Source organism: Macrobrachium nipponense, chromosome 26 (assembly GCF_015104395.2).
Source record: "Macrobrachium nipponense isolate FS-2020 chromosome 26, ASM1510439v2, whole genome shotgun sequence".
Taxonomy (NCBI): domain Eukaryota; kingdom Metazoa; phylum Arthropoda; class Malacostraca; order Decapoda; family Palaemonidae; genus Macrobrachium; species Macrobrachium nipponense.
Genome location: NC_087215.1, coordinates 33,910,746 through 33,932,913, shown reverse-complemented (window position 1 = coordinate 33,932,913; position 22,168 = coordinate 33,910,746). Strand labels below are relative to the sequence as shown.

Sequence of the window (22,168 nt, the reverse complement as noted above, 5' to 3'; positions counted from 1 at the left end):
ATTATGAAGTAATGAGGTAACTTTGTGTTTTTGAATTTGTATCAAAAGACTGTTGATGGAAATGTGTGATATTGTAAATTTATTCTGTTTAAACTGAACCTCAAATCCAAAATACTGGCATATGGCACTTCATATATGCATTGATACAAAATAACAACCCATCATTCTAAACCTGCTTTTTTATGCTGGTAGAGGAAAGCCACATTAGTGAAAAGCATTACTGCATTATTTGAGTAGTGTAATTACCAACAGAGAATGCACACACTCAATCATTAAACAACCACACTTATATTTCATCTTTAGGTAAAAGGATCTATGATAGCTTTACATTATAGCCTGCTACCAAGCAGAGTTCCAATATCATTTGGCTGCAGATTTTCTGCCAGTAGTGTACTGTAGTATATAATTTTCACTAATCTTGTCTCCAGTTTATGGGTACCTATTCATATTACTACATAATGGTATTGTTTTCTCTAGTTCTTACGTATTTTTTGGCATAGATGAAGCCAGTGTACTGACAGTTTCATTTGTAGACACCTCTCACTCTCATGATATGCCATGAAAACTGAACAATCTTGGGAGAACTACTTCTCACCATATAGGTTTTTTACTTTGGGGAATTTGGAAATTTTTTTGGACTATGCACATTTTTAACTGATGTTTGTTAATACTTTTGTTTTGTAATGACTTGGTCACTTAGATTTGTTATGGTTTCCCAGGTAGATTTTTACCCACTGGAAAAAAGTCAAGGAGCTGGATATATATGCATATTTTTCTTTTAATAGATACAGTAATATAGGCAGTCCCTGGTTATCAGCGGACTCAGTTAATGGTGATCCGGTTTTATGGCTCTTAATTGCCGATTTATGATGCCACATCGGGCCAAGATTCTGTATCAGCTCCATAAGGTACTGATAATAGTTATGGTGCCATAGCATACCTAACAGAGGCACCATTAACCAGTTATTGGTGCCATTAACCGAAACTCAGTGCCATAAATCAGGGTTTCGGTTAATGGTGGTATGTATTCGCTTATCAGCAACCCGCCGAGAATGGAAACTCTGCCGATAACCAGGAACTTCCTGTAAAATATATGTGTATATGTTATATATAAAGTGTATTTGTGTAACAATGATATTGTTAGTATACAATAAAGTTTTGTACATACTTACCTGGCAGATATATACTTAGCTTAGGTCTCTGACGTCACGACAGAAAATTCAAAACTCGCGGCACACGCTACAGGTAGGTCAGGTGATCTACCTTACCCGCCGCTGGGTGGCGGGTGTAAGAACCAGTCCCCCTTTCTTGTCAGATTTTTTCTTCCACCTGTCTCCTGAGGGGAGGCTGGGTGGGCCATCAATCGTATATATCTGCCAGGTAAGTATGTACAAAACTTTATTGTATACTAACAATATTATTTTTGTACATGAACTTCCCTGCCAGATATATACTTAGCTGATTGACACCCTTGGTGGAGGGAAAGAGACAAATACTCACTAGAAAGTGGGGACAACATATGTTAAAGGAATAAAATATATACCCTTGGTTCTTACCTGATTTAGGCAGAAGACTTCATAGTTACTGTCTATTAGTCTGCATTGCCTAAAGAGTTTCAGCGAGGGCGTGACCTATAGCTGAAGAACTCTTTGGGTCTACCAATGGGAACGGAGTCCACTTACTTGGCAGAATCCAAACAGGGTCTGGTCAATGGGGATCAACCCACTTACATGACAGAGCCTATCACTACCAAATGCAAGGAGCCTCAAGCACAACCGATCACCTAACCAAATACAAATATTAGTATACGAAAGAAGGAGCTGCCTCCTGCAACCTCCTTCGTACAACCAAAAAACTCAATACTAAAAACTAACAGGGAAAAAGATTAAAAAGGATGTGTTTCAGCTCCCTGCCCCAGCACTGAATCCGCCGATACGTAAGGGCCTAGCCCAAAGCACTTTTCATACGTCCTTTAGGTAGTGATTGGAGAAGACTGATTCACACCTCCAAAAAGTGGCCTTCATGAGGTTTTGCAATGACATATTCTTCTTGAAAGCCAAAGACATCGCAACGGCTCTTACTTCGTGTGCCTTGACTTTCAGAAGACTAAACTGTTCCAGATTGCACGATGTGTGGGCTTCTCTAATAACATTCCTGATAAAGAATGAGAGAGCATTTTTAGATAAGGGCCTACTGGGGTCCCTTACGGAGCACCAGAGACTTCTTGCATTAGCTCCCAGTCTTCTCTTCCTCTGTAGATAAAATTTAAGGCTTCTCACTGGGCAAAGTAATCTCTCCTCTTCTGTCCCAACTAAGGAGGATAAGCTTTTAATTTCGAAGCTCCTGGGCCACGGTGAAGAAGGGTTTTCATTCTTGGCTAGGAAAGCCGGAAGAAAAGAGCAAACCGCGGAGCCTCCTTGGAAACCTACTTCACCCTCTAGAGCCTGCAGCTCGCTGACTCTCTTCGCTGAGGCCAACGCACAGAGAAAAAGAGTCTTCATCGAGAGGTCTCTGAACGAAGCTGTATGGGGAGGTTCGAATCTTGAGGACCTCAGGAAGAGCAGTACGATATCTAGATTCCAGCTAGGGACTAAGCAAGAGGTTCTTTTGACCGTTTCAAACGATTTGATTAAGTCATGGAGGTCCTTATCTTCGGATATGTTCAATCCTCTGTGACGAAAAACTGAAGAAAGCATGCTCCTGTAGCCCTTGATGGTAGATACTACTAACCCGCATTTCTCTCTCAGGAAGAGAAGGAAATCTGCTATCTGAGTCACAGAGGTACTGGAGGAGGAAACTTTATGAGTCCTGCACCAACGTCGAAAAACATCTCGCTTCGACTGGTAGACTCTGGTGGTGGAAGGTCTACGTGCATTGGCAATAGCCCTTGCAGACTTTGCCGAAAATCCCTTAGCTCTGACGAGACTCTTGATAGTCTGAATCCAGTCAGACTGAGAGCGGGGAGGTTCTTGTGAAACCTGTCAAAGTGGGGCTGTTTGAGCAGATCGACTCTTAGTGGTAGGGATCTTGGAACATCCACTAACCATTCCAGTACCTCTGTGAACCAGTCGTGGGCGGGCCAGAACGGAGCTATCAAGGTCATCCTGGCTCCTTCTGAATCTGCGAACTTCCTTAGCGTTTCCCCTAGAATCTTGAAAGGCGGGAACGCGTAAAGATCCAGGTTTTTCCAATCCATCAGGAATGCATCTATTGACACTGCTCTTGGGTCCACAATAGGGGAGCAGTATAGATCTATCCTTGCATTCCTGGAGGTCGCAAAGAGGTCGAGATGGGGCCTGCCCCACGTATTCCACAGCTCCTGGCATACGTCCGAGTGCAGAGTCCACTCTGAGGGAAGGACTTGATTCCTTCTGCTTAGCAGATCCGCTCTGACGTTTCTTTCTCCCTGAACAAACCTGGTGAGGAGACTTATCTTCCTTTCCTCCGACCACAGGAGGAGCAATCTCGCTGTCTCGTACAGGGAGAAAGAGCGAGTCCCCCCCTGTTTCCGAATGCAAGCCCGGGCTGTGGTGTTGTCCGAGTTGATCTGAACTGACTTTCCCTTCACGAGGGGTTCGAAGGCTTTTAGAGCGAACCAAATCGCCGTCAGCTCCTTCCTGTTGATGTGCCAGGACACCTGATCCCCCAACCAGGTGCCTGACACTTCTCTCGACCCGAGAGTAGCTCCCCAACCTATGTCCGACGCGTCTGCATATAACACTAGGTTGGGGTTCTGAACGTGCAAGGAAAGGCCTTCCTTGAACAGGAGAGGGTTTAGCCACCAACGGAGATCCTCCTTTATCACTTGCGAGATCTTGAACGCAAAGTCTAGACCCTGAGATCTTCGGTTCCAGTTCCTCGTCAGGAAGAACTGAAGGGGTCTGAGGTGCAACCTCCCTAGAGAAATGAATTGCTCCAGCGAGGAGAGTGTCCCCAACAGACTCATCCACTCCCTCGCTGTGCATACATCTTTCTCTAGAACTTCGGGTTATCCTCTCTGGGGAAGGATACGCCCGAAAAGCCTGAGAAGCCATCCGAATCCCCAGATAGATATGATCTTGACTGGGGATTAGTTGTGACTTCTCGAAATTCACTAGCAAACCCAGAGAAGCTGCTAGATTCAACGTTAAGCGTAGGTCCTCCAGACATTTCTCCTTCGACTTGGCCCTGATTAACCAATGGTCCAAGTAGAGGGAAATCCTCACTCCCTCGAGATGAAGCCACTGAGCAATGTTCTTCATTAGCCCTGTGAAGACTTGGGGGGCTGTGGAAAGGCCGAAGCATAGGGCCCTGAACTGAAAGACGTTCCCTCCCCACATGAATCTTAGAAATTTGCGTGACGAAGGATGGATCGGCACGTGGAAGTAAGCATCCTGAAGGTCCAGTGACACCATCCAGTCTCCGGGACGAAGAGCTGCTAAGACTGATGAAGTCGTCTCCATAGCGAACTTCCTCTTCTTCACAAAGACGTTCAGGGCGCTTACGTCCAGAACCGGCCTCCATCCTCCTGAGTTCTTGGGAACAAGGAACAGACGGTTGTAGAAACCCGCTGACAGAGGGTCCTCTACCATCTCTATTGCCTCTTTCTCCAACATCAGCTCTACCGCTAGAGCGAGGGCTTGATTCATGAGTGGGTTTTTGTATTTGGCCACCAGCTCCCTTGGTGTGGTGGTCAAAGGTGGCCTTGAGATAAAAGGAATGAGGTATCCCCTCTTGATGATAGCGAGGGACCAGTTGTCCGCCCCCTTTTGTGCCCAGACGTCCGCAAAATTCAGAAGTCTGGCACCTACAGTCGTCTGGAGGACACGAGAACTATTTCTTGGCCCTAATAGACCAAGAGAAGGTCCTTCCTCTTCTAGGTGGTCTCGAACCTCTGGAGGAAGAAGTGCGGGACGAAGGGCCTCCTCGAAAGGGTTCCTGCCTGCTCTGATTGTCCTTCTTTGTTTTCTGCTGGAACGAAGGTTTCGGGATCCTAGCTGAACGAGCCAGCATATCTTGCGTCGCTTTTGCTGATAACGAGCTTGAAATGTCGTTAATTATCTTCTTCGGGAAGAGCTGTGGCGAAAGTTGAGAGTAAAGCAAGGAAGCTCTCTGTGCATGAGAAACTGCCTTGGTAAGAAAGGAGCAGAAAACTGCCCTTTTCTTTACTACTCCTGCCCCAAAAAGTGAAGCTATCTCCCCGGATCCATCTCTCACTGCCTTGTCCATACAAGACAGCACTGCGTGAAGGTCTTCAGGTGAAAGAGTCTTGGTCTTGGGTCCTCAGCCATGACTCCAAGGGTCCAGTCAAGAAAGTTAAAAACTTCTAAGACCTGGAACATTCCCTTCAGAAGGTGATCTAACTCTCTCATACCCCACGTCGTCTTCGCAGAGTTAAGCGCTGAGCGACGTGCGGAATCAACCAACGAAGAGAAGTCCGAGTCTGCCGAAGAGGGAAGAGTCAGACCCAAGGGCTCTCCTGATTCGTACCAGAAACCCATCTTTCCCGTAAGTTTGGACGGGGGAAAAGAAAAAACTGTCTTCCCTTTCTCCTCCTTCGAGACCAACCAATCGTCGAAGTTCTTGAGCGCCTTCTTCATCGACACTGTCGGTTTCATCTTAACGACTGAAGACTTCTTTGTTGTATTAGTGGTCGAAAATAAGGACGGTGGTGAAGGAGGAGCAACGGCCGAAAGCGACTCCCCAAAATCTTGCAAGAGGAGGTCGGTCAGTCTCTTGTACGACGACACTGAAGCATCCTTAGGCAAATCTTCCTCCGAATCTCTAAGATACTCTTCAGATGAATGACGTTTAGAAGATCTACTGCAAAGAGGAGAGCTTTCCTCGGCGAGCGCCTACTGGGAGAATGTCCACTGAGAGAGCGCCTACATGGAGAGCGCCCACTTGGAAAGCGCTTACAGGGAGAACGCTTACAGGGAGAACGCCTACTGAGAGAGCGCCTACTGAGAGAGCGCCTACTTGGAGAGCGCCTACTAGGAGAGCTCCTACCTGGAGAGTGCCTACTAGGAGAGCGCCTACTAGGAGAGCGCCTACTATGAGAGCGCCTAGGCCCTAGAGGGAGAGCGTCCTACTAGTAGAAGCTCGCCTGTCAGAATCAAAGTCCAAGTCCACAGAAGAGCGCCTGGACAAGGGAGAGCGCCTATCCAGCTCTCTGCGCCTGCTAGGCTCTTGGCGCCTACCAGCCTCCATACGCCTGCCAGGCTCTTGGCACCTGTCAGACTCCAAACCCCTACCAGGCTCTTGGCGCCTGCCACGGGGAGAAAAAACTTCCACGGAAGAGTCCCTGTCAGAAGCATGGCGCTTACAAGGCTCTGTGTGCCTATCCAATCGGGAGTGATCAAAAGGAGAGGAATGTCTCCCATGGCGCTTACTAAGCTCTTGGCGCCTACAGACTTCTGTGCGTTCGACCACGGGCGAACGGAAACCTGGCGAAGGAAGTGCCACTGGAGAACAGCGCCTACTAGGCTCCGAGCGCCCTTCAAAAGGAGAGCGGCTACCAGGCGAAGAACTCCTCCTTCGCTCCTGACGAGTACGAGGCTCTTGACGCCTGTCAACCTCTTGACGCTTGACCGAAGAAGCGCGAAAATCCTGAGGAGAGAGCCTGTCAGGATCCTTGCGGCTGACATTCTCAATACGCTTGTTGGTGAGAGAGGAGAGCCTACTCGGAGAGCGATCCCGAACTTCTTCTGACGTCCTACTACGAGGCTCGAAAACTTCTCTAGCGGGAGGGGAGCGAGCAGAAGAGAGGTTCCTAGACTTCTTCACCGGAAGCGAGGCGTCCTTCCGACGATGAGAAGACCTGGCAATAGAATCAGCTAAAGCCGCAATCTGCGCCTGCAGACCCGCCAAAACTGCGCGCAGGAAATCTCTTGAACTCCTCTACAGGAGACGAAGTCCGAGACCGAAGAGGAGAAGCGTAAACCGCAGAATTCTTGGCTCTCTTTCATTCCACTTCAGGCTCTTCCGCGAAGGATTCGGGGCTGGAAGGAAGGGCGCAAGGAACTTTCCAGGGCCTCTTGAGAGGGCGAGACGACTCGAGGCGCTCCATCTACGCTTAGGAGAAGGCGACGAAGATGACGAGAAACACTGGCGCAATACTTCTTTCTTGGCACAATCCAAGGCAGCCTGGGAACGAGCAACAGGATCTGCCGAGGGGACGCCTGACCGGTGGGGGTTCTCCCTAACCTTCCTGCGGCTTTCGACTTTCCTCCTCCACTGGGTCTGGGAGTCTGGAAGAGGTCTAGGCCTGGAAGCGTTAGTGAGCTGGTTAGACGCACCCTCCACTGCACTAGGGGCACTGCACTGATCACTTGCACTGTCACTCTTACCTTGTAGAGAGCGAGCAAAACTCTCCTTACTCCTGATCGAGGCTCTCCCGGAAGCAACTCCCGAAAACGAATCTTCGGGTTCAAAGCTGGGCGCAGGGGCTGAAACAAGAGAAGGTACTACTTCTGCTACAGGGTTCTCAACGTCCACTTCACTCGCTCTCGATCTACTAGAGCTCCTTGAAGAAGCCTTACGCGCCCTATCCTTCTCCAACTTCCTTAAATAAGAAGATAGAGCCTTCCATCCATCTTCATCCAAACTCTCGCACTCTTTACAAGGGTTAACAAAAGAGCATTCATTACCTCTACACACCATACATACGGAGTGAGGATCCAAAGCAGCCTTTGGAAGCCTCACTTTACAACCACTCACTGAACAAACCCTAAAAAGAGCAGGTTTCTTAACCTCAGAATTATCCATGATTATTAATTCAAAGAAATATCCAAAAGAAAATCCAAATAAACAATCCAAAGAGCGTATGCCAAGCCAACAGACAAAGGGTACTTCACCAAAATCCAAATCGTTGGCAACGGGAAAGAATCTAACTATCGGAGGACTGAACAACAGGTGTTGTCCAGCCGGCAACAGAAAAAAATCTGACAAGAAATGGGGACTGGTTCTTACACCCGCCACCCAGCGGCAGGTAAGGTAGATTACCTGACCTACCTATAGCGTGTGCCGCGAGTTTTGAATTTTCTGTTGTGACGTTAGAGACTTAAGCTAAGTATATATCTGGCAGGGAAGTTCATGTACAAAATTTATAATTGTGAACTTATTTTGAATTCTATAATTTTTTCTTTTATAAATGTAATTGCATTCATTTCCTGACCTTTGTTGTACCGTTTATCATTGTTGGAGGGTTCATTTACAAATTTTACACGTAAATGTAGATGTGAATTTTAGGTAAAATGTAAAAGTCACATTTCTGTTCACTTGCTTATATTGTAAATTTCAAGGAATGTTTCTTGTATGACACCATGCGTAGTTTTAGTGTAAAAATCAGCCCTCTAACTGTTAGTTTCAAATTAATTTGAAAATGTTACATAAAAAATATAAATGCAAATTTTAGGTAAAATATAGAAATCAAGAAAGCACATTTATATTCAGTTTGATTACATTGTAAATTTCAGGGCATATTTCTTCTATGACAAACAAGTTTTAGTGCAAAAGTCAACCTTCTAGCCATTAAAAGTTTCAAATTCATTTGCAAACATTACATAAAAATAGACTTAAATGCAAATTTTTGTGGTACAACGTAGAAATCAAGAAATCACATTTTTATTCACTTCATTACATTGTAAATTTCTGGGCATATTTCTTGTATGACATAATAGTTTTAATGCAAAAATCTCAGTATTCTAACTGTCAAATTTTCAAATTCATTTGCAAACATTACATAAAAATAGAAAATGTGAATTTTAGGTGCAATGTAGAAATCAAGAAATCACATTTCTGTTCACTTTATTACATTATAAATTTCAGGGAATATTTTTTATATTCCAAAATAGTTTTAGTGTAAAAATCAGCCTTCTAACTGGCAGTGTCTTGTAGTTATTATAAAATACGTAATCTTTTATTAACCCTCTTACGCCGATTGGACGTATTAAACGTCGAGTCAAAATGTCTCCCGTATGCCGATTGGACGTATCATACGTCGGCTCAAAAAAGTTTTTTTAAAAATTCGCGGAAAAAAATACTTATAGGCCTACCAGCCGAAAACTTTTGAATCACGCACCTTGGGGGATGCTGGGAGTTCACGGATCAAGGCGTTGTTTTGTTTACAATCGCTACGCAGGCGCGCAAGCGCGAATTTCTTTCTTATCGCACTAAAAAGTATCAGTGACATCTCGGAAATTATTTCGTCACTTTGACATAATATTGCACCATTTTAAATTATCCTTTACATGAAGTATTATATATGAAAATGTGCGCAATTTCATGCACAATACAACTAAAATACTCATGATTGTAGCTTTTATCAGTTTGAAATATTTTCATATAAATAACGATAAGTGCAAAAATTTCAACCTCGGTCAACTTTGACTCTACAGAAATGGTCGAGAAAACGCAATTGTAAGCTAAAATTCTTACATTATAGTAATATTCAATCATTCGCCTTCATTTTGCAACAAATTGGACGTCTCTAGCACAATATTTCGATTTATGGTGAATTTATGAAAAAACTTTTTCCTTACGTTCGTGCGATAACTTCCGATAAATTTTTTCGTGCGATTGTCCTAATGTTTGCACCCTTTTAAATTTGCCGTTACATAAAGTTTTATATATGGAAATGTGCGAAATTTCATGCACAATACAACAAAAAACAACCCATGGTTGTAGCTTTTATCAGTTTTGAAATATTTTTATATAAATAACGTTAAGTGCAAATATTTCAACTTTCGGTCAACTTTGACTCTACCGAATGGTCGAAAAACGCAATTGTAAGCTAAAAATCTTATATTCTAGTAATATTCAATCATTTTACCTTCATTTTTTGCAACGACTTGGAAGTCTCTAGGCACATATTTCGCTTTATGGTAAATTTATGAAAAATAAAAACAAAAAAAAAAAAAAAAACATTACGTTCGCGCGGTAACTTCCGAAAAAAATCAGAATTTTTTTGTGCGATTGTCGAAATGTTTGCACCATTTAAAATTAGCTGTTACATAAAGTTTTATATATGAAAATGTGCGTAATTTCATGTAGAATACAACTAAAAATGATGGAAGGTTTGTAGCTTTTCTCTTTTTTTCGAAATATTTGCATATAAATCACGATAAATAGAAAAAAAACCACGTCGGTCAAATTTGACTCTACCGAAATAGTTGAAAAACGCAATTGTAAGCTAAAACTCTTACGGCCTAGTAATATTCTGTCATTTTTCTTCATTTTGAAAAAAACAAATTTGAAGTCTCTAAAACAAATATTGTGATTTATGGTGAATTTTTGAAAAATATATTTACCTTCACTCCGCGCGCCGATTCGCGGCGCAAGTCTCCGAAATACGTACATGGCATTATCCTAATATTTGCTCCTTTTCATATTAGCCTTTATATAGAGTTTCATATATCAAAATGTGCGCAAATTCATGAAGAATACAATAAAAAATAATTGAAGGTTTGTAGCTTTTTCCATCTTCGAAATATGTCCATATAAAAAAATATATATATTAAAATTTCGACATTCGGTCAAATTTAACTCGTCCGAAATGGTCGAAATCTGCAATTCTAATCTAAAACTCTTACAGTATCGTAATATTCAATCATTTGTCTTAATTTTGAAACAAATTGGAAGTCTCTAGAACATTATTTAGAATTACGGTGAATTTTTGAAAATAACATTTTTTTACGTCCGCTCGTTACGAATTCGTACATCATTTTGTGATAATATTTTTCCGGTGTTGCTTTTTATTGTTTTACAATGTATTATATATCAAAATGATCGCAATTTAGTGTAAAATACAACGCAAAAAAAAGTAACTGGTTAGCTTTGACCGTTTTCTGCACAGCGTGATTTGAATACAATTATGTATGAATTTTTTTTTCGCTACCATATATCGCATTATTTACATATGATAATGATATTATTTTTCATTTCTGATGGTTGCAATCTAAACTTCAGGCAATGACAAAAAAAGGAGCCAAAAAATGAACTCTTAATCTTCAAAAGTACGCGCGCTGTAATTTTTTGAAAAAATTATTTTTTCCACTTCCGCGCTCACTCCAAACCAGGCCCGGCATACGGGAGACGTTTTGATTTTTAGGGCTCCGGCGTAAGAGGGTTAAAAACAATGGCAGAATTCACAGAATTGATTTTATACAAAAATTCTTTCAATTCTCCTTATGATTTGTCTTTCTGGCACGTATTACTAAGCAGCTGTCCAATATTCATCATGCTGTAGGTCGTCAACAGAATTTCGGGCTGGTGTTTATCAAAGTGACGGGGTATCAGGGATAGGCTTTGGGTTGGCATCGGGTATTTAGGTGTGTCTCATAGGTCGGGAACAGGCCATAGTGGTCAGGGGTTGATCGGGTATTTCTAACATTTTTTCTTCTTTTCTGGTTTTTCCTATAGGCATCTATATGTTTCAGCCACCTCATTTGGCCATCATCGGGACAGGGTCGCTAGGTGCATTGATATGTTTCAGATGGATTCACGCTATTTATTGCTTTCAAGTGGCTTGAGGAGTCTGGTACCTGACTTTTCATTTGGCAATACCTGTGGCATCAAGAGCAATGTCATCAGGGGGGCGGCTTCTGATTGGCTGCCCTCTTCGTGGGCAGAGCCTCATCCTTATCGGTGATGGTGGAGGTCCTGTCGAAGGGCATGCTACTAGGTCGTCCTCAGGATGAGAGCTAATGCTTTTATCATCCTCAGGATCCCTCTGGTGTAATGGTCATTGTGAGGTATTGTCTGCTGCTCTCCTAACGGCAGTGGGGAAGAGGAAGGTCTCCTGTGTGACATTCATACTGGGCTTCTCCCTCCCGATGTGCAGCACTTCTAAGATTGCAAACGACGTAGATCGGGTGCTTGGTCAATAATCTTAAAGTTACCGACAATGTCACAGCGGCAGATTCTTTTATCATGTGCAGTCCTTGCATGGTTGAATATTGTTCCTTCCTGCATGTAACAGATCTTCTGGGAGAAGCACATTAACATCATCCTGATGTAAGTTCTGAGGCATCCTCAGATTGGGAACATATATCTGTAGATGACGTTCATCTTCTTCAAGGGATCCTGCAATGGTGCGGGGTTATTCTTTATAATAAGGCTGCATGTCTTCTTACTTTTATAGAATATGACCAAGTTGATCTGTTTGCTATTGTCAGTCAGGGAAACGTGGTTCTTGATTATTTCCTGTAGGGCTCGCTTGTCTTCTTTATATCACTGATGGAGGTTCCCTTGATCAACTTGATCATATTCTATCAGAGTAAGAAGACATGCATCTTTATAATAAGGATAACCCTGCACAGTCGCAGGATCCTTTGAAGAAGATGAACGTCATCTACTGATATACGTGACCAATCTGAGGATGTCTTGGAACTTAACATCGGGATGATGGCAATGCAGCTCTCTAAGAGGATCTCCTGTCACACGCAGGAAGGAAGGATATTTAATTGTGCAAGGGCTGCAAATGATAAAAGAATCCGCCGATGCGACATCGTCAGTAACTTTGAGATTATCGACCAAGCACCCGATCTACATCATTTGCGAATCTTAGAAGCACTGCACATAGGGAGGGAGAAGCCCAGTATGAACGTCACACAAGAGACCTTCCTCCTCCCCACCGCTGTCAGGAGGGCAGTAGACAATGCTTCACAACAACCATTGCAACAGAGGGATCCTGAGGATGATAGAAGCATTAGCTCTCATCCTGAGGGATCCCTATTAACCCTGAGGGTGATCGAAGCTCAGGCTCCCTTCCTGAGGACAACCTAGTAGCACGCCCTTTGATGGGACCTCCACCATCACCGACAAGGATGAGGCTCCGCTTACGAAGAGGGCAGCCAATCAGAAGCTGCCCCCAATGACATTACTCATGATGCCACAGGTATTGCCCAATGAAAAGTTAGGTATCAGACTCCTCAAGCCACTAGAATGCAATAAATAGAGCAAATCTATCCAAAACATATCATTGCACTTAGCGATCCCGTCCTGATGATGGCCAAACGAGGTGGCTGAAACATGTAGATGCCTATAGGAAAATCCACAAAAGAAGAAAAACTTAAGAAATACCATTATCGACCCAATGACTACGGCCTGTTCCCGAACTACGAGACACCTAAATACCTGTTGCCGACCCCCAGACTGTCCCTGATACCCCGTCGCCTTTGATAACACCATCCCAAAATTTTGTTGATGACCTACAGCATGATGAATATTGGACATCATGATTTTTTCAAATGGAAAAAATATTAACTTAGAACTCTAATATCTAACTAATTCTCTGTGCAAAATTTCATGAGTTGAAGAATAAGCAGCAAAACTTTGAAGCAAATCCCCTCAATCATACGAAAGGTATAAGCACTTACCACTTTAAAATGGGGACTTATGGCATAGGCACACCCCCTAACCAGGCCAATGAATTAAAACTTAACTACCATATACTCAGCTTAAATAAATGAGATAGAGTACTGATTGCTGTGGCCATAAAAAAACTGTATAAGTAAATTCAAGTTTTTAAAAATACCAGCCTGTTACTTGACTTGATCTTTTCTTGGTTCCTCTGATTTGATAAGACTAAAGAAGTTAAACCTTTTGGCAGGTGAAAAGTTTTCAAATTTACTGCCTTGCTTTTCTTGTAACCAATTATTTAACAGCGTCTTTACCCAAGAGTCCAACATGTTATGCATTTGTAAAAGTAATGGGTTTCTTTTCATGAAGTATAAAATCATCTTCAAACTTCATCCATGTCATTCATGCAGTCTTTAGTTAATTTTATTGTATGTTTCTAGGCTGGATTGGTTGGAGAACTGGTGCATAAATTCCAGTGGTGCATTATTGTAGCAGTCATGTACCTAGGTCTTTCTCTAGGGTTCCATTCTTGGTCTTTGGAACAGCAGTGGCAGAAGCCCAAGGTTTATATTTGGGCACCTGGGATGGTTGCACTTTTCACAGTACAAAGAGTTAGTAAGTGTCCTTAGAATAAGATACTGATAGAAGAATAGTTAAGTAGAGATGATATCATGCTTAGTAGATGATGGTTATACTGAAAAAATAAGTCATTGCACAAAGAGCTTGTCTGTACTGAGATCAGAGCTTGTATCCAGCATATATTGACTGACTTCTTGTGTATCTCTCATGCTCCAATAAACTGATCTTTAGTTAAGACTTATTCCTTTGTTATTATCTGTTTTCAGTATATCTATGACACATCATGAAGCTATTGCTTTTAAGCAAAATGCTATGGTTGTAATTCCCTAGTACATACTTACTTTTAGTATAAGAGCAGTACCAGCTTTCATATATTTTACTCACTGGCAGTACACTGTACTGTTTCCCTTTCCTTTTACATTGGATAAACTCACCCTGTAAGTTATTATAGGCTGCATACGCAGTTGAAATCACTAGAAATTTCCATTAGTACATAACTTCAAACAGGTTTGTTGGAACAGATTTTATTGATAAACTAAGTGAGCATAAATTAAAATATTTTAAATGATAAAAATATGAACGGCTACAAAATCTGTCTTAACAACAAAAGCAATGATACTGTGCTTGGTATTTAACCTACACAGAAGAGTAACAAAAAAAAAAAAGCATGACATGATTTCAGAGTGTGGTTGAGATGTATGCACTAGATTTGTTTGCATTGATTATTATTTACTTGAAACTTACTGAAACATTCATTTTATTTGAAACTTACTGAAACATTCATACAGCTATAAGCTCTGAGCTGCAGGCTAACTCAAGAGTCTGAGAAAACAAAGAAAATATGACAAATTTTAAAATCAATTTGTATTTTTCATAGCTAACAAACCTGAGGTCTTAACAATAGGATAATCTTCTCACACCAGCTGGAAACTGGTTAAAAACAATCAAAGGTGTAAAGCAAGGAATCTGTGGCATCTGGCAACTCCTGCGTATACAAGGTGGAATCTAGTCATCGACCAAGCACAATATCTCGTGACGCATTAGTCTTTCCCACAACCCAGCAAAAGAGAGAGAGAAGGGGGCGGCTAGAGGTGGGCAGTAAAGTTAAGACCTCAGGTTTGTTAGCTATGAAAAATAAAAAATAATTTAAAATTTGTCATTTGTTCTATGTGGAACAAACCCTCAGTCTTAACAATAGAATAGACTTACACTTGGAGGGCAGTACAAGTATCCTAATCAGCTGGGAGGTAACCCACCTGACCACCCTTCCTAGAAGAACAAGTTCTAAGGAAGGGGTCTTATGCCTGTGAGAGAATTGACAATTGAATATATAAAAAACTCAGCTGTTTGCATTAAAATATGTACAATGATACATGGGCAGATTCATTCCATTCCAGGAACAAAAGAAAACTCTGTTCAAGTAACAAACCATATATGAGGGCCTCAGAACCAGAGAGTCGTATATGCCACTTTTTAAAAAATGAGTAAATTGGCCTCAAAGTTTATCATTCATTACTCTGGTTCTAAGAAAGATATCGATTTAAACTAGTTTCATATGAAAGCTATACTCTTTATAAGTTTTTTGTGAAAATTTGAAAAAAAATTGTTGGGTGCGCTTGCGCGCTAGCATTCAAAATGTCTGCCAAACTCCCATTTTTTTTTAATATTTGAGTCATAACAAGCACTTAAACCATAATTGAATGTGTTAAACGATAATAAAGTGTTATCATATTGTTGTAATAATGATGATGATATTAATAAGAGTAATAGTAATAATACTGGTAATAATAATGATAATAATACTATTAATAATAATATTGATAAGTAATAATAGTGTGCTGAAAAGACGATACATTTTTGTGATAAGAAACCGAGTATTGCTAATGATAATAATGATAATAATAATAGTAATAATAATAACAATGGGAATAATAATAATAATGATAATGATGATAATAATAGTAATAATAATAATGATGATAGTACAATAATATTAGTACTAATAATGACACTGATGATGATAACCTTTCATCATCATAATACATCGATACTTATAATCAATCACAAGAAAATACTATAATAGAATAGTAATAATAATGATAATAATAATAATGATAATAATAATAATGATAGAAATAATAATATTATGATGGTTTAATAATGATGTTGACGATGATAACCTTGAATCACCATGATGTTTAACCATCAATAATACACAATAATATTATTATCATATTTTTTTTTTACTACTACTACTACTACTACTACTAGGGCCCCATCCTTTAATAGAAGCTGCAATGTGAAGGGGACTTAACTCGATCAGATTGCAGTCTGTTAGCTCCAAACATCGCTACCAGCTGTGACCCTCATCCACTACTACTACTACTACTACTAGTACTACGACTATTATTACTGCCAGAGGAAGACATAATGTACTCAAATAAAGAGTAATTTAGACAAAAAATACATCACAACCAACAACGGAATCAATCGTAATCTCCCGCTATGATCACTGAAGTGAGATGTAAACATTGGCGGGAGATTGTAAGCTGCGCGGTGATTGGTCGATGCTTACACGCGCCTTATGGGGAAAAACGCTCATTGGCCTAGAATTCGCTACCCGCGAAGTGACGCGCGCTCTCATTGGCTTAATCAGCGCTAGTGATATGCGTCTATCTGGTCCTCATGAACCGTCCGAGCGGCTGCCAGCACCGCTCGAAGTCATGTTCTTTCCTGTAGCTAAAATCGATAATTCTGACTGTCCCAGTAGGAATTTCGACCGTATGTAAATGGTGGAATGGCCTAGAAATGCCTCAAATACACAGAGAAAAGGTTGCCAAATCTACCAGTATGCATAACCACTTCCAAAACCATGGAAGTTCATATACGACTTTCTGGTTCTGGGGCCCTCATATAAGCCACAGGGGTTTGCTACCTCCTCACTCCCCTTGCTAGAGAGAGGAGCTCTTGCTACTGACTAGCACATCTGAGTACTGTATAGTCACAATGCAAAACCCACCACCAGTATAACCACCCTACTCACCTGTATCAGACCAGTTCCAGCCTATGACTGTCTATTCTTCGATCCGCCTGTAGGAAGAAGAAAGGAACAAAGAGAAAGAAAGAGACCAGCCAACTCACTCATTCTATATTCCACACAATCATCTAAAGTAAGATACAAATCGCCTGCCAAGGGCACCGGGTGAATTACACAACTTGTTTGGCAGCCACCACTGGACCCAAGGAAAAAGTGTCCAAAGACCAGTGGGCAACGTCCTTCAGGTAAAAGGAAGTGAACGTGGACTGGCGCATTCAAGAATCAGAGTTCAAAATTCTATGAACAGACAAGTTTTTCTTAAATGCCAGAGAAGAACTTAAACCTCTGATGTCATGTGCTCTAGCCTGCACAGACTCAGTGTCATCTCTTGCAACCAGAATGAAATAGTGTTCTTGGACACTTCCCTTCTGGACCCACCAATGCTAACAAAAAGTACATAGCACCTAGGTCTCAGGTGACGAGTCCTTTTCAAATACTAGCATCGTAGTGCTCTAATGGGACAAAGCAAGAGCTCTTGCGGAACATTGCCCACAAAGTCGTTCACTGAGAGAATGGAAAACGAGGCATATCTATCATCATGCTCAGAAGGATTCTTGGTCTTACCCACGAATTCCAGGATAAATTTGAAAGCCACAGTCCCCCATCCACTGGTGTGATTAACATCATAACTCAGGCCATGAATCTCCCAAACTCTTCAAAACTTCAAGAAAATGGGCCGACAAAGCAACCAGCTTGGAAGGAGAGCAAAAGTGACCACTCTCCAAGACAGTCAAAGAAAGACTAACACATCACAAGATACTGTCCTTGGTCAATGACCAGTTTCCACCTTGTATACGCAGGAGTTGCCAGATGCCACAGATTCCTTGCTTTACAATCTTTGATTGTTTTTAACCAGTTCCCAGCTGGCACAAGAGGATTATCCTACTGTTATGACCAAGGGTTTGTTCTTCATATGAACAAAGAAGGGTTGTTCTTATATTGGTAAAGCATGTGCCACAGAAGATTGCTGAACCAAATGTAGTGATTAGTCTATTATAATATTACAAAAGCATAGAAGTACAAGAATAGGAGAGATGCAGATAAGAACAGGAAACATTTTGTTAAAGTACTGTATGTACAGAATTGTGGAGTAATTTACCTTAAATCTGCCATGACCTTTGAACTTGCAGCATTTGTATTACCAATAAATAATTGTGAGTATGCCATACAAGCCAAACCCCAAAGTGTGGAAAATATAACTTGGCACTAATAATACTTGTTTAATAAGGTTCTTAATTTCAAGCCACAGCATACAACAAACTTTCTATAAAAATCTTTAAAAGAATTTCAGGTTTTTTCCACAGACACGTATCCATTTAATAAATTTTTATGAAATTGAACAGACTCTTTAGGACACTGGAATGAGTTAGAATTATTGTATAATGATAATAGCCTGAAGAATATGAAAAACATTACAAGATTTCATGTGATTAATTACTCCTGCACTTTCTTTTCAGTGGGTGGCGTACATTATTACTTGTATAAGCGAGCTATCTTACAGCTGTCTAACAAGGAATTTTATGCAAAATTGCCTATTGGTAGCTTCAAATATTAAGGTGAGATTTCTTTTCGTCTCTTGAATGTCGGGGAGCCAAACTTTTTCTCACTTAATAGATATTAGTACTAATTTAAGTTCTATCACTTGTTTATTCCATCTTTTGGAGTCTCTTTACTTTACAGTATTTCAGTTATTACTTTACATAATTACAGTTTTTAGTGAATAGTTCTTAGTCTGTCATTTGATATGGCATCAGATGACTTGCCAGTTGCAGGTTTACACATAGTGCATTCCCTTTACTGAAAAAGCAATTGGAGGAATTACCAAATGCAGTTCTTAAGTAGTTCTTTGTTTTGCTTGCATTGGAAATGCTATCAGAGGACCTGTTATTCTATATTGCATTCATATGGGAGATATAATTTTCATGTATGAAGAAAATATTTGTTCAAAGGTGCATTGTATCAGAAGAAGAAAATTCATACATGAAGCAGGAATGAAAAATAGGTTGATTTTAGAAAAAGCAGGAGTTCCAAAAATCTAATATTTGCGCTAAGAAATATTATGAAGGTATAAGATTTTAAAATCCCTTCCTAAAGGTTTATATCAATTATTAAAAAGCATTCTAGTCTCTGCAGAGTAATATTATGGAACACCATCATTAGGGTACAGCATTCCTTTTAAGGGGGCCGGCCAGCTAATGCCATTTTTTAAGGATAGGACTTTGACATTCATACCAATTAATGAGGTGACTAGGGAAATATCCAAACTGCATGTGATTTTCACCTCTGACCTTCGGTTTTGTGACGCCAAGGAGATTTATCCCGAAAATAACCATTTTTCAAATTCTATCTCCTCCCTTGATACTTAATATTAAGATCTGGGATTACTACCATATATAGACCTGATGTAGACCTCCAATCACATGAAGAATTTTTTACTTAAATTAATTTTTTTTGCCAGATATGAATTTTTTCATTATGGTAAAAAAATAAACCCTATAAATCATGAAAAAAATTTCAGAAAAAAAAAAATGAGAAAAAACGGCTTCATTTGATTATTCCATAATACCTTTCTAAGTTATAAACCAGATTTCAAAGCTATAGCTTTAAAATTAAGGGAGAAGATAGAATTTGAAGGTCAATGAGTATAGTTCTGAGATACAGGCGTTCAAAGTTTTTCTTTGTATTTTTACAAAGACAATGTTAATAAATCATGATTATTAGGAATTTTATATTTCTTTTTGGGTATTTATAAACCAAAACTATGTTATTTATCATAATTTAATTATAAATGAAGATCCCTTTGCTCTTAGATCGTAGCCTGGGGCACTGCGTCAGGCAAGACGGGGCACTCCTTCCTACGCAACTCTCTCTCTCTCTCTCCTTCACTAACTCAGCTTATTAGAGGGAATTTTCTTCTTCTGTATGTTAGCAAGATGTTTTCCTTGTCTTTTCCTCTTTTGCATGTGAAATCATTGCCAAAACAAAGATAAACAAATGTAAAAGCAAGAGAATGTCAGAGGTGAAACTCGAACATGTACCCTTTACGTATCATGTTTCTGCTTGCACTGAAGGGTGGTAAGCTGAGAGAGAACCTTCCCTCCTGCAACTCATGGAATCTCTACAGATGCCATTGCTCACAATTTGTTTGACAATAATTATAAACATTTACGATAACAGAAGAAACATTGCATTTTTTTGTACGGATCAAAGTTTTTGGCTTATTGAGTTACGTTTACTAATTACCCTGTAACTACGAAAGTAAGATGAATTTTGACTAAATATTTTATACACATTCTCCATTGCCATACGATGGTCCTTGAATTTTATCATGACTTTGCATTTTTTGCCTTATATGTACCCCCCTGTATAGGGGTACTGGCCAGCCCCCGAAAATATGCAAACCTAATAGAAAGAATCCTTGAATATCAAAGGCAAAATTAATTTAAAGCATCTTGTCACATAAATTTGTTGTAAATACGTAGTGAGGTGCTACAGGGGAATGTTATGTCACCTATGCCATTTTACCATTCTCATGGATTTTAGAGCAAAAAGTTTGGTTGGAGATGGAAGAAAAGACTGAAGGTTTGGAGTGGGGTACAATGATAAAAATTTGACTGACTTAGAATAGCAGATAATGCTGTTTTAATCATAAAACACCACAAGATTTACAAAGTTAGCTTAAAAGACTGCATTATATACCTAGATAGGTAGATAGAAAAGGAAAAATATAAAGGACAAAGGATTCCCAACGGAATGAAATCACAAATGGCAAAAGGATTAATTTGGTCAAGTCTTTCAGGTATTCAGATCAATGATCTCCAATGGGCAGGCTTAATAAGATTTAAATATGAAATAATATGTTTACACAAGGTGAATATACAGGCAGGCCCCCAGTTACTGAAAGGGGTTCCGTTCCTGGGGACTTGACGGTAACTGAAAATCATCACTACCTGAATTTTAGAGGTCAATGGGCGCCACAGTTCACCTCATGGTGCCCTAGACTGGTTAACAATACAGCGGTCACCAACCAGTGGTCCATGGACCACTGGTGGTCCTGGTCCATGAAAAAATTGTGATGGTCCACAGAAAAATTGGGACACTAGTACTTAATTTTTATAAAATTGTTTTCTTCATTCTCTTCAGGCAACCCTGATACAAATTGCACAGAAGACAGTGAGCCCAGTGTTACCAGTTTGGCATTTTTAATGCTATATTTAACATTTTAGGGCAATTTAGCATTACAAGTTTTGATCCAGGATTTAGCAGAAAAAAAACAGCATTAACTAACTAACACCACTATCAATTGCAATAAATTAAACATTATAAATAAGAATTTATCATAATGTAGTGTACACAAATCCATAACCATATCAAACAAGTATTGTATTCTTACTGCTTCAAAGTACAAAATACGTTTCAAACCATTTGGGTTTGAGTTTTAGTCTGGCACAGTCAACGTCCCTGCTTTAGTAAGAATCAGACAGCAGTGAATAAATATCACACTAAAATGTGTAATACTCAAGTAAACTTGAAATTTTCAATTTTTTTAAAATAATTAAACTATAACTTTGTTATATTTAATAGGACAGTAAATAGGTGCATTTCATATCAATAAAATAAAAGTTCTCTGATTATTATTATTAAATAAATATATTTAGTAGCTTTTTTTTAAATTCATATTATTGGTCTGCAAAATTAAAAATTATACATTTAGTGGTCCATGAAGTTCGAAAGGTTGGCGACCACTGCCTTAGACAGAGTCATGGCCAGATATTTTGCCCTAATATGTTATAACTCTAATGAAAAAGTGGAATTTCATTTGCCTAATCATTTATTAATACTACTATGGTTTGCATGGTAATTTAAAAATTTGTAAATGTCAGATTCAATGAAGTTACAGGTAAATCTTGGCCTAGAATGGAAGAGAGAGAAAAAAGTCAACTTACAGGTAAATCTTGGCCCAGAATGGAAGAGAGAGAGAGAGAGAGAGAGAGAGAGAGAGAGAGAGAGAGAGAGAGAGAGAGAGTAATCTTTTTCAGAATACTAACGTTTCCTCCATCTCTTTATTTATCATATCTTTTAGTTATCGGCAGGAGTTCCATTCTCTGTGGGATGCTGATCGAGAAAACTGCAGTTAATCGAAACTTAGAG

The 22,168-nt window shown here is 40.1% G+C and overlaps 1 protein-coding gene across 2 annotated transcripts in view; it reads left to right on the top strand.

Moving 5' to 3' along the window:
• The window catches only part of LOC135200171 (transmembrane protein 138-like), a 47,710-nt gene that overhangs the window by 13,506 nt on the left and 12,036 nt on the right, over nucleotides 1-22,168 (top strand). The window contains exons 4-5 of one of the 2 annotated variants that reach the window (XM_064228531.1): nucleotides 13,782-13,956; nucleotides 18,475-18,573. In XM_064228531.1, the coding sequence (XP_064084601.1) occupies nucleotides 13,782-13,956; nucleotides 18,475-18,572 (273 nt within the window). In that variant the 3' untranslated portion in view covers nucleotide 18,573. The remainder of the gene's footprint in view (nucleotides 1-13,781; nucleotides 13,957-18,474; nucleotides 18,574-22,168) is intronic. The other variant, XM_064228532.1, reaches the window with a different exon arrangement.